At 40.3% G+C, this 13,072-nt stretch overlaps 1 protein-coding gene across 2 annotated transcripts in view; it reads right to left on the bottom strand.

The window, feature by feature from the left end:
- Positions 1-759: 759 nt before the first annotated feature.
- METTL25 (methyltransferase like 25) overlaps positions 760-13,072 on the bottom strand; it is a gene marked incomplete at its 5' end in the record, with an annotated part of 42,876 nt that continues 30,563 nt past the window's right edge. For both annotated transcript variants that reach the window (XM_082241001.1, XM_082241002.1), the window contains 5 exons: positions 760-1,046; positions 3,397-3,468; positions 4,384-4,458; positions 10,945-11,038; positions 12,848-12,921. In XM_082241001.1, the coding sequence (XP_082097127.1) occupies positions 942-1,046; positions 3,397-3,468; positions 4,384-4,458; positions 10,945-11,038; positions 12,848-12,921 (420 nt within the window). In that variant the 3' untranslated portion in view covers positions 760-941. The remainder of the gene's footprint in view (positions 1,047-3,396; positions 3,469-4,383; positions 4,459-10,944; positions 11,039-12,847; positions 12,922-13,072) is intronic.

The raw sequence follows: 13,072 nt of genomic DNA, 5'->3' as shown, positions 1-13,072 counted from the left end.
AAGGCCTGTTCCTTAACCTGCAGTTGCCAGATAAAGTTACCAACCTGATGTCAGGCTAGACAGGCGAGCTTTGAGTCCCTGAACTAATTTTTCCACATGTGTTTGGCCAGTGGGGGAGCGTCAGGAATGAAGTCTTTAAGCCTCTAGGATCCAAACTGTTCAAATTCTTTCACATTGTCTATCTTCAGAACAAAAAATCAGGATGGCAGTATAAAGGGATTAGTGAATATATGATCTAAAAAGCTTTAAAGTGGGATATATGATCATGGGGGCACGGGTGGCGCTGTGGGTAAAACCTCAGTGCCTAGGACTTGCCGATCGTATGGTCGGCGGTTTGAATCCCCGCAGCGGGGTGAGCTCCCATCGTTCAGTCCCAGCTCCTGCCCACCTAGCAGTTCAAAAGCACCCCTAAGTGCAAGTAGATAAATAGGTACCGCTTTATAGCAGGAGGGTAAACGGCGTTTCCGTGCGCTGCGCTGGTGCTGGCTTGCCAGAGCAGCTTCATCATGCTGGTCACGTGACCTGGAGGTGTCTCCGGACAGCGCTGGCTCCCGGCCTCTTAAGCGAGATGAGCACGCAACCCCAGAGTCGGTCACGACTGGCTCGTACGGGCAGGGGTACCTTTACCTTTACCTTTATATGATCATGGACCTCTCTCTTCTACTCCTTGCTTGGCTTATTTTTCATGGAAATTTTACAATCCTGTTGTACTATCCACGTAAGGCAAAGGTAAAATTTCACACTTGATGTTACAGGTACTTGATGGTATACAAAGGATAGTTTATTTTTGTTTTTCTTGTACATATTTCCTGATTTATAAAACATTAAAACTTTAAAAAGAAGCCATTAACAGAACAGTTGATAACAGAAGAGTAAGTGTAAAAAAGAAACCTTTGTGTTTAAAGTACAATAGCAGTATCAGTTCCCAGCATTAGATCAATTTACTTGCATGTGAAAGTCTGTTTCTTCAGAGCCACAACTGCATAGCATCTGGGGGATTTTATGGGATCGAATAATTTTACCAGTCCAGACCAGGCAATGTTGTCCTGTAAAATAATACTTGATCAGAGTACATCAGAAAGGAATTTGACTTGAAAGCTCAGATACGGCAATATGTTTTTTCCTAAAAAAATAAAATTCACTGAACAAATTCTGTTACACACACAAAGTGTGTCTAACGTTCATCCTCCAGTGTTTGCTTGAAGTTTCACTGCTGCCAATTACAATTTCAAAAGCTATGGTTTCGAAAGGAGGCTGTTTTATTGTTCTTAGTTATTTTCTTGTGAATTTGCTACTAAAACTACACGGAGCTCTTAGTTCATCAGATTCTATCCACTAGCCCAAGAGCCCAGCAGCTGTCTTAAGAAGCGAAGGCAGAACTTTTCCCCCATGCTCTGCCTCACACCTTCTCCTTCAAGCTGATATTATGAGCTGCCCTCTGTCAACATGTGCAGGAGACTGCACTGTAGCAACAGCATTAAGTTAACAGAACTTCTTATTTAAACAAGGTAGGCAGATGAGATGAGAAGTGCCTTCATTAACGTGCCTTCATCACTTTGGGGTTGCTTTTTCTTCCGACACAAAGTCAAAATATCTTATGCCAACTTTTGCTATGTCAGCTGTACGGCAGGGCTGGCCAAAGGCAGATTGGGGAGGTATCATTAAAGGGCAGCACATTTGTCAATTATTTGTTTTATATTTTATATGTATTATGCTCAGGAGGCATCATTTGGCTTTGCAGCCTCAGGCACCAAAATCTCTTGTGCTGCCACTGGCATAACTACAATAATAACTAACGCTAGCAGAACGGCACAGAAAAGCAATGCTAGATATGCTGGCAGCATGGGCATAAATCTCATTCAACAGTAAATTTAGTAAAGTTAAGTCAGTGATGAATGCTACTGAAATGATTTCCCTTTTTTCTTGTGAATTCAGAATACTACTGTGCAGATCACTAGAGGTCTATGAAGTAATAACCTCACATCATGTGAAGTTTCTGACTTCCAGCCCCACTTGCGCAGTGCTTTTGAAATCCATATTTTGGTTTTTGAAATCCAGGGGAAGAAGAAGTGCTGTTTTATGTGCACCTGCTGAAGGGGGGCTCGTGGAACTGAAGCTTTCATAATTTAAAACTAGTTGGCATTTGCAAAAAGAAAAAAGTTACATAGTTATTTAAATATTTCAACAGTTCCTCTAAAAATAACCTGTAAGAATAAAAGCACACATTTATTATAAATCAATTGTTCGAGTGCCGCACTGCAGACAAAATAATACTCCCTTAGGATAAATCTTCTCTATGATTCTGTGATTCTCTAAAGGACTTAAAATTGTGGAGGAAAAGCAGAGCAGCTCAATGGATGAGCTTGTAAAAGCAAAGAAGAAGAAAAGTTAGGTATCGATTCAATGGTTCATTATTTGCGAAAGGTCAGATATTCTGCAGAAATTTCACTGCACGTTATCAGTGCCAGCCCCAATAACATGCATGCAGTTTGCTCCTTGGGTCAAAGGATGGGAAAAAACATAAGACAACTCTCCTACTCTCCTACTTAAATCACTATGTACAGATTTAAGCGCAGCTTGTTCACCACCAGCCTTTCTAAGAAGAAGTGATTTCTCATTCCCGAGATGAGGAAAATCACCTCCTTTATTTCTAGTACTGACACAATGGTCCATTTCATACATTTGGCAATCTCTGGAGTAGTACACAAGTGAGATCGTTGTGAGTGTGGTGATTCCAGTGCTTGCATGAGAACGGATGAATATATAAAATGGTCTGCAAGTACTAAGCTTAAAACATAACCAAGATTACAGCTGATTAGAGCACATTTTTGTCCAAGGTTACAGACTCTGGCTTTCTTAGATAGCAAAATGTGAAGTGGACAGAAAAATTCCCATGAACCAAACAACACTGTTACAGACAGTCATTGAAATTGCTGGTAGTCCATATCAATGATAACTTGATTCTGGATCAGTTAACATGTTACTTGAACAGCTAGGGATGAACCATGTTGCTGAAGGTACCATGCATCACAGACACATACCTGCTGGAAACAGCAACTGGTTGCGTATTAAATAAAGGTGTTACCTTAATATTAAGATTATGCAGAAAACAGCAGCATTTGCAAAGTCAAAATGGTTTGAGCACTTCAACTACTAACAATCAAAATATCTGTTTAGGCAATGTTGTTTCTTTATTACTGGTAATTTACCATGCAATTAAAAGAACATAAAAACTTTACTGCAACAGATTTCCCAAAGTAAAAACATCTGCGGCACAACATTGGGAATGATGGATTGGACAATTAAAACTTTTCCAAATCTGTGAAAATCATGCATGCTGTTGTTTTCTTAATACGAAAAAGTATTATTCTGCTGTGTCACGTTGCTAAGAATTACCTGTTCTTTGAGGTAGCAGAGACGATCTAGAAGAATCAGCACCTCAATACAAGGTCCCAGAACAACTTTCAACTGAAAGAAACATTTAGCCACAGGAGAGAAATTATAATTCCATTACCGCAAAAAAGTAATGTCCCTCCAATACAGTTTCCATCTTGTTTTGTTGTTTGGTGCTACATTTCAGGAGACACTTCTTTGAAAACAGAGAAATTATTATATATTTCATCTCATTATTTTACAGGGATTAATTATGAACTTCAAAGGTACTGGGCCAGTAGTTTTTCACTCAGGCTGACAAGGAGGTACATTTAGTAAGACAGAATTTGTCCATGACAGGGGGTTAGTCATTCAATAATTTGTTATGCAAATTATATTAGTTACATATATATAATTAGCTACAATCTTTTTTCTCATGATAGGTTACCAAAATGGCCCTTGGCGTTGATCCTCTACTACCAGACTCTTCAACTCTTTCCCATCAAAACAGTTAAGGAAGGTGGGCACTGCCAAAGAAACAGTACAAGTGCAACCTTGCCAAGTCTACCCTATTGGACATCTTCAGAAAATCAGTGCAATAAAGATCAAAGTCTGTGAAATGCAATAGGCATGGCATCTATTATTAAGTAGCTTTGAGGTATAACTCAGCATGCAAAGCACATTGCAAGTGGCAGAAATCTTGTTAAAAGGGAACCAACAATGAAATGTATTAAAAGGAACGAACAGAGACCAATATGGGTTCAAAAGGAGCCCAACTTTTTTTTATACATTTATTATACTTGAAAAAGAATCTCCATATGTTCTCATTATTCTACTGACACCTAATATAATTTTGGAAGAGAATATGCTCCCAGTTAAGGGTTGGTTTTTTCTTCCTGTAGAGAGTATATCACAATATAAACTGATCCACCCCATCGTAAAAGTTTAACACAACCCAACTGTGGCCTAACATAAACATACAAAACAACTTTTCCGGAACTGTGATTTTACCATATTAAAAGCTTCCAGCTCATTCATTCTGTGCTTGTATTTTTCAAAGTACTCCATTATGAGGCTGTCTGAAATCTGCAATAACAGGAAAATTGATGATGGCAATTAAAACCTACCTGAGGCAGATACTAAAATTATTTTCTCTAATTAAAAATACTTGAAACCCAACAGAAATTTCATTTTACACTCAATAATTTTCCAACTTACTATAATGACTTTGCAGGACTAATTTTTCACTCCCGAAATTGTTTATGTCTCTTACCTGTGTTATTGCTCTACAACGAAATTATCCTTTTTTTAAAAAAAGGGGGGATAAAATCACTCTATGCATGCCACCCTAAGCACATTTATACTAGAAAGAAAGACCTGTTGAATCAAGGGGGACATAAATTCAGAGTTAACATGTTTGATATTGCATTGTAAGGCTGGTGCTCTCTACTGGAAGTGAAGACAATATTCCTAGATCCTTTGCATACAATATGGGGTAGCCATTCTACATTTGGGGAAGCATTCTTAAAACAGGCATCAGAATATGAAACACTGAATCTCTTAAAAACAAGGTTAGGCTCCTTGAAACGTAGGGCATTTTGGTAAAAGAGGCAACATTCTAGAATGTTTCAAAGTAGCTAAAATACTTCGAAACAGGAAAATCATCTGGCATGGGTGCATCATATGGATGCCCTTCGTGCTATGCAACCACAGGGAGTAAGCACATCATCCTTCTTTTCTACTTGGTCTCTGTATTTTAAATATTATCAGAGCAGTGTGTGGTGCTACCACACAAACAGCAACTATACAGGGAAGGTAGTTCAAGACTTGGTCCTCATATTCCACAGCCAATGGCCTGCATTCACATTCTGGTTCCAACCATGTCCATAATTGCATGTATGGTTTCAGCCCAAATATGCTACAAGCCACCAACAAAAACTAGGAAAACCAACAGCTTAGGTAAGTCAGAGAATATAGCTTCTGTATGTAAGAGAGTGAATGGAGGAGAAGGGCAAGGATAAATACCACTGAGAGCAGCTTCTAGAAATTTTAGCAACATTACGGGTAAAAGGGAATGCTTAAGTTGTAGCCCATTGTTAAACTTCTCAGGCATCTTCTATTGCAAACAAATCAAATAAACTGATTCAAAACTTGCTTTTATTGAATTATGTTATTCCACAAGAGGAAGATTAAAAGCTTGGAACAAGGTTGAGAACTCTGAGTTCAATCCAAGAGTGCACTTCTATGAACGTAAGCAGCGCTTTGTGAAAGGGGCTTGGATCTGGCAGAAGCTTCTGCAGACAGCAGTGTGTGTAGGTCATCCCCCCCCCCAATTCCCCCTTCCCCCTGCTGATCTTATTTCACTTCTCACATACTTTGGAAGGTCCAAAGTGTCTCTAAAGCATATTTTCAGGGGATGTGGGAGAAGATAAGCTGCCCATGAAGGCCTTGGAGAAAGGGGGTGAAGGTGCATGAAGTTTCTGTATTTGCGGCCCAATTTAAAATCTCGTTTTAAGTGCAGAAATGTATTTCATCATAAGGGAAGTTAAAGTAAAAAGTGGGCAGGGGTTCAACCCAGAAGACTGATGTATACTATCCCCACTAAGATGTATCAGCTAAAGTATGCTTGGTTGTTATGAATCGGCTAGAGGTTTATGCCTTCCTTTTTCTTCCTTTCCTCTTATTTTGCAAAAACTGTTTTGTCCCAAAACCAAAACTGTAAACTGGGCTTTCAATGCTGATGTTGAAACAAACCATGGTTTTCACAATCCATGCTGCCTAATTGAGACATCTGTTTAAACCAGGGATGGAGAAAAGAAGTGCAGCAATTCGAATCCTATTATTGATGGCCAAACCACAATTTGCTTATGTCTGAACTGACTCATAGAAAATCCAAGAAAGCTTCTCATACCTTACACGTGAAGGAGATATGAAGAGATCTAAATGAGTCAAAAGAAGACTATTCTATACCGATCTCTAAAATACAGCATCTTTAGAATGAAAACAGGAGGTACAAACTAAAGATTACCTTGCATCCTGCCACACAAATGCTCACATAAAAGGAGAGATCAGCTCACTATGACAGCAGTGGAATGCCTCAAATGAAATGTCATATATTCAGTTCTTAATGCTTATCTGCCACAGACTGGTTCCTTCTTCTCCAACACCTTGTTGGTGCTGGGGATTTTCGGTTTGCATATTTTAAAGTGAAGTCTGTAGTTTGCTAGCTGATTCTTGCAAATACTACAGCTGTTAAAACTCCTTATCAGATTAAACTGGAATTTGGCACCGGCAGTACACAGATTATATGTTGGTTTATATTTAAACGACAGCCATCCTTGAAATGCTGCATTAATATATGTGCTTTATACAGTTTTAACAGCAACCTTTCATAATCCCGTTTTGACAGCAGGACTATATCTTCCTTTCCACAATTGGCTGGTAACTGTTCTTGCTGAAATGCTCGTTACAATTTAAGATTCGGATGACCTATTTGCATTATAAGTCAAGTTAATAAGGAATGGCAAACCAAACCCCTCAACAGCTTCAAAACAAAACACACCTACACACTAAGGTGGTATGTTTACTTGAGAATAGGTTCCACTAAACTTGGTGAGACTCCTGAATAAATAATGCAGACGACTGAAATTGCATGTACCAAAGAGATATCTCACAAAACAAATGGCACCTATCAAATCTACAAAGCTTCTTTCTGGTTCATCAGTTCTGGATACATGAACAAAGAACTCTGAATTCCTTGACACTGGAGTAAACAAGACAACCTCTGCTTGGGAAGAACAACTAGATCAACACAATGTGCCTAATGAAGGCACCTGCTACTTCTCCAAGCAAGTAGGGAGAAGGGCAGTTCCCCCACATTCCTTGCCTTGCTTGCATGCTCAGGCTTGTAGTTTAATGTCCCAAGAGCTTCTGTGGCTCACTTGACAGCTCCTTAGCTGTCATGAAGAATGAGGTTCTCAAGGAAAGAGGGTGTCACTCCAAGAAAAAGAAAAGTGATGCCTTAAGGCTGACTCATTCCTTGGGGGACTAACTGATATCCTCTCACATTGAGGACACACCTCCAGGGAATGGGGGTGTGTGTCTTAGTAGTGCGTGATTCACTCCTTAGAAGCGCAAAGAGATGTTTGACAGGTGTCTGGGCTGCATGCTAACTAGCCTGCCTGGTGTGAAGGTTGCCAATGCTTTGACTAGACAGGCTGGTAGGATGAGTAAGCCACAGTGGTGAAATTCCTGGAAACAAAGCGTAGTTTTCTGCATAGGAAGCTGAAAACCAGGACCTGCAAGCCAGCTTTTGGTGAGATGTTTTCTGTTTCACAAGCGGGGCCAGCTAGGTAGGCTGAGTTGAGAGGTCTCATGTGTGGTTTATACAGAGGTGCGCAGACAAGGGATGTGGATTTCTTAGTCCCTGGGGAGTGTTTTGTGACAAGTTAGCTCTTCAAATAGCGATAAGCTCTCCTCAAACCAGAGCAGAACCACACTGATGGTAAAGGGACCCCTGATGATTAAGTCCATTCGCAAACGACTCTGGGGTTGCGGCGCTCATCTCGCTTTACAGGCCGAGGGAGCCGGCGTTCGTCCGCTTCCGCAGACAGTTTTTCCGGGTCATGTGGCCAGCATGACTAAGCCGCTTCTGGCGAAACCAGAGCAGCACACAGAAACGCCGTTTACCTTCCTACCAGAGCGGTACCTATTTATCTACTTGCACTTTGCCGTGCTTTCGAACTACTAGGTTGGCACTGATGGTACTTAACATCAAAAAGGTTGCAGAGCAGCTTTTAAAATTAACCCTTGGGGTGCAGCTGTTCAAATTTGGAAAGCATCCAGTTCATCAGGACAAATTATCTCGAGCGAATGAGGGTGAAAATATTTCTGATCACCCAAAAAGCGACAAGGTAGAACTGGGAAATGAGCATACAGTACGGCATGGCTTCCATAATGGGAGAGAGCCCATGGAGAGAACCATAATTGTCAGGGAACTGCAGGCAGCGAGGGAGGAAAGAATTAGAGGATACAGGGAACGATCTCCACTGCTCAGTACTGAGTCCTCCTCAGAAGACAGAGAAGAGGATAGTGAGTCTGGGGAGGAAGGGGTGCTTCAGAGAGAGGGGAATCCACGTCACAGGGGAAAACGGAAGGGGCTGAGCCGTTGGCTCTGTTGGTCTCGAGGGAGAGGGGAAAGAGAAAGTAGTTAGAGCAACACGTCATGAGAGACGGGTTGCTTTGTTTATTCTGCATGTAATCTTGTCAGAAGAAAATAAAGAAAGGAATTTATGGCTGGCTGCCGGGAGTGTTTTTTCTGCTAAGTGCAGCAACGAATGCAGCTGGCTAGCTGACAATAATGTTGGGCCTTTGGGAAGAATCACAACCCAGGAGTAGAAGGTCCCGGGGTAGAAGGTTCATGTAGTAGGTCCCAGTTTCAATCCCCTGGCACTTCCAGGTTGGATTATACTCAGAGTGGATGTGTTTGTATGCTAAAACTAGAGTCTCTGAAGCAAGACAACTGAGCCGAATTGCTTGACCTTAAAGGAGAGCATAGACCAAAGACTAACCCTATCAGAGGCTCTAATGTGGTCTGTGAGGCCACTTTCTCCAAACCATGCCCATCAGCCAATGTCACTGTTGATAATCAGCTGGTGGGTGGGAGGACAAGGTTTAATTCTGCCTTGGCTGTGCTGCCCTATTCCCAGCAGGGAACAAGATTGCACAGCCAAGGCAGCAGGATTTAATCCCTGCACATCAGCTGAGTGGGTATTAAAGCCATGTGCAAAAGTGTTACTTGAAGCAGCTCACGTGTGAGATCTACTTCAAAGAGGCTTTAGGAAAGGGTTTAAGACAGTGCCTGCACTCCTGTTTGAGCTAAAGGAGAAGAGAGAAACAGGATAAGGAGGAACTTGGACTGCTGAATGATAAGGTGTGTTAAAGGGGGGTGGGTAAGAGGCTACAGAGAAACTGAATTAATTCTTTGCACCTGCCTTTTCTACAGAAAATGTAAGATAGGTATCCATGTCTGAACTTCTCAAAAAGAGAGGCTGAAGGACAGAAGAAAATAGTGGTGACAAGATATGACGTTCCAGTCCTTACTGAGAAATGTAAAAGTAACAAATCACTAGGTACTAATCTTATCCATTTTTTCCAAAGGTTACTTTCTGTTAATTTGCTATGTAACCATGTTCACATATCCTGGGAAATGCTGTACAGTTTGTAATTTGTGACCCAGGATCCATTTGAGCCTTGCTTACAGCGTTTTTCTAATAACCTCATAGTTGTGTGTGTGTTAAGTTTCTTTTTTAACTAATTCTCAATTTTTAAAGTAACTTCCTCTATTGAAATTAAATGGGCTTCAATCCAAATTGCTTAGTCTGAAGAGATCTTTAGATCACAGGCACTGATTTCTGCCTGAAGTAAAACCAATGTCAACGCATTAGAACAATGGCTCTTGCAGGTTTTCTTTAGAAATATAAGCTTGTTAAAAAGAAAACACCAGAAATAACTAACACACATTATATCCAATAAATGTAGCAATAAGTTCCAGATGATGTCAAAAAAGGGCAAGAAACTGAAAATGCAATTCAGTAAACAGAATAATCTGTGAGTCTTCCCGCATATGTGGGGAGAAAAAAACTTCTCAGAAATAAAATGTTCTGGAGAACATCAAATTTTACTGACAAAACCAATATTGCTAATTTAGTGATATATATTTTTAATAAAAAAAAACCCTACTCAAAGCATATCTATTGAACATGTGCTGTGCAATCCAACACATTATCATTTGGACACTACCCCCATTTATTTCAATGGGACTTATTCAATAGCAAGTGTGCACAGGACTGCGGTCTCCATTTCCCTGGGAATAGAGACATAAACGGAATTTCTACCATATGCATGAATTCATATATATATTATTTATTACACATACAGAAAAAATCCCTTAGTATATTACGCAAGGCCCTATTTCAGAAAAAAAATCCAAATAATTCTCTTTAGCACTATTTAATATTTACAGTGAGGATGTTGTGTCCGAAGAGGGAGAAGGAATCCTTCCCTGTTTAGGGAAGTTTTTAAATGTTTGAAGTTTTATTCTGTTTTAAATGTTCTGTTGAAACTGTCCAGAGTGGCTGTGAAAACTGAGCCAGATGGTGGGTGGGGTAGACAATAATAATAGTAATAATAGTAGTAATAGTAGTAGTAGTAGTAGTAATAATAATAATAATAATAATAATAATAATAATAATAATAATAATAATAAATGCTCTTGGCATCTGCAATTCCTGCTATTCCACCATCACTGATTTGTAACTTTTTGCTTTTTATCAATTACAGGAAATTAAATTGGAAGAGCGGAATAAAATCTTCCAAATATTCCACTTGCAACAATTTGGAACTGATAGGTATGTGTAACTTAAGACAAATCTACAGTAGATATGCATTTCAGCAACAGTCAAGACAACGTAAGCTTTCAGATTTCAGCAGCAGAACTTCCACTAGCAAACAACTGAAATAAACTGTCATCTATGAAGGTGAATTGCATGTATTGAGTAATCAGCTACTTACCTCTGACTCATCGAGTTCAAGCTTTTTAAAAGCTTTTCGAGCATAATCCAAGAAGGAAGACGATTTAGAATATACTTTCCCAATATTACGATCACTGAAATGATAAATAGGACATATTTTTGTTCTTGTTGCGTTAGAAGGCTATATATTGTCATTCCACAGAGAGCATTAACAGAAAGCATGAATGACCTAACAAAATAATGAAATGCATAAAATACTGTTTTATATTTATTCAAGTTTCCTTTTCAACTTCATCGGGAATACAGATCATAGATCAAAGAAGACTGGGGATGCCAGTAGATCATAGATAATAGAATTGTACAGCTGGAAGGGACCACAAGGGTCATCCAGTCCAACCCCCTGCCATGCAGGGATATTTTGCCCAATATAGGGCTCGAACCCTGAGATTCAGTGTCTTGTGTTCTACCAACTGAGCTATGATTCCAAATGCATTTGTATTAACTAAAATACTTATACCTGCATGTTAAAGAAAGAAGATATTATACAACCCTATATAGGAGTGCCTGGCATGCTCTGGTCCATGGGGTCACAAAGAGTTGGACACGACTAAGCGACTAAACAAATACAGTGGTACCTTGGAAGTTGAACGGAATCTGTTCCAGAAGTCTGTTCAACTTCCAAAACCAAGGTGCAGCTTCCAGTTGGCTACAGGAAGCTCCTGCAGTCAATCAGAAGCTGCAGAAGCTGCATCGGACGTTCGGGTTCCAAAGAATGTTCGCAAACCGGAACACTCACTTCTGGGTTTGGGGCATTCGGGAGCCAAAATGTTTGACCTGCAAGGCATTTGGGATCCAAGGTATGACTGTATTATACAACCCATAGTTGTATCATGTAGATCAGTGTTCCTTCAACCTTGGGTTCACCAGATGTTCTTGGACTACAAGGCCCATCATCCCCATCCAACTTAGTCAGTGGTCAGAGATATAAATTGCAGTCCAACAATATCTGATGACCCAAGGTTGAAGAACACCGATGTAGACAATATATAAGGTGCACAGGTAGGGGGTCAACCAGGAAAAGTCTTGGGGAAGTCACATTCTCTCAACACTTTGTAATGATAATGACTTGCCTTACAACTGAGAAGCTGAACAGTAAATAATAACCTTTTACTACAGTTGAAACACTATATGAATGATTAATAATGGATCATGGTAGGCATCATTATTCATTCTTTTGTTTGACTTCAGCTGCTTTTCAAGCACGGTTACATAAACCATTTTCAAGAATAATTTGGCTACATTTGCCAAGCTTTGCTAAAATCAAGACACCACATAATTCACCAGTTCCTTCTGAATGATCAACTTAATTAAAACATAAAGAATTTACAGGTTCAACTTGCTCGCGGTAGAACTTTGCAGAGTCCTATTCAGCGCGGGTGGCACTGTGGGTTAAAACACAGAGCCTAGGGCTTGCTGGTCAGAAGGTCAGTAGTTCGAATCCCCACGACGGGGTGAGCTCCTGTTGTTCGGCCCCAGCAGAACAACCTAGCAGTTCGAAAGCACGCAGTGCAAGTAGATAAATAGGTACCACTCCGGCTGGAAGGTAAACGGCATTTCTGCGCACTGCTCTGGTTCGCCAGAAGAGGCTTAGTCATGCTGGCCACATGACCCGGAAGTTGTACATCAGCTCCCTTAGCCAGTAAAGCGAGATGAGCGCCACAACCCCAGAGTCATCTGCGACTGGACCTAATGGTCAGGGCTCCCTTTACCTTTACCCTTATTCAGATTTACAGACCCACTGTCAAAGAGATACTGTCAGCTATCTATAAAAGAGTTGCTGATCTTTCAATACATGAATTCTTCTCAGGTTTCGCCACCACTGCAAGTAAAAAAAGGAGGCAAAAGTTGTTCTTCCTTAACAATATGAAATTATAGCATACTACCTTCTTTTGACTCCATAAAATTCTTCTACAATAACCTGGAGGACAGCTCGATAAAACAAGGATTCTGTAGGCAGCTGCAAGGAATCAAACAGCAGGGTATTAAGTTGGAAGCAGACACCGCAACTAGAACAACGAAAACAGTTGGCTGCCTTCAACTAATTACTGGTTTCTGTTCATTCCACCTAGTGTTACTAGTATGTCTCTTGTTCCCAAGTTAAAGTGTTG

The sequence above is a fragment of the Podarcis vaucheri genome, assembly GCF_965113315.1.
Source record: "Podarcis vaucheri genome assembly, chromosome: 10".
In the NCBI taxonomy this organism is placed as follows: Eukaryota; Metazoa; Chordata; class Lepidosauria; order Squamata; family Lacertidae; genus Podarcis; species Podarcis vaucheri.
This window is presented reverse-complemented; position numbering and strand designations above follow the sequence as displayed.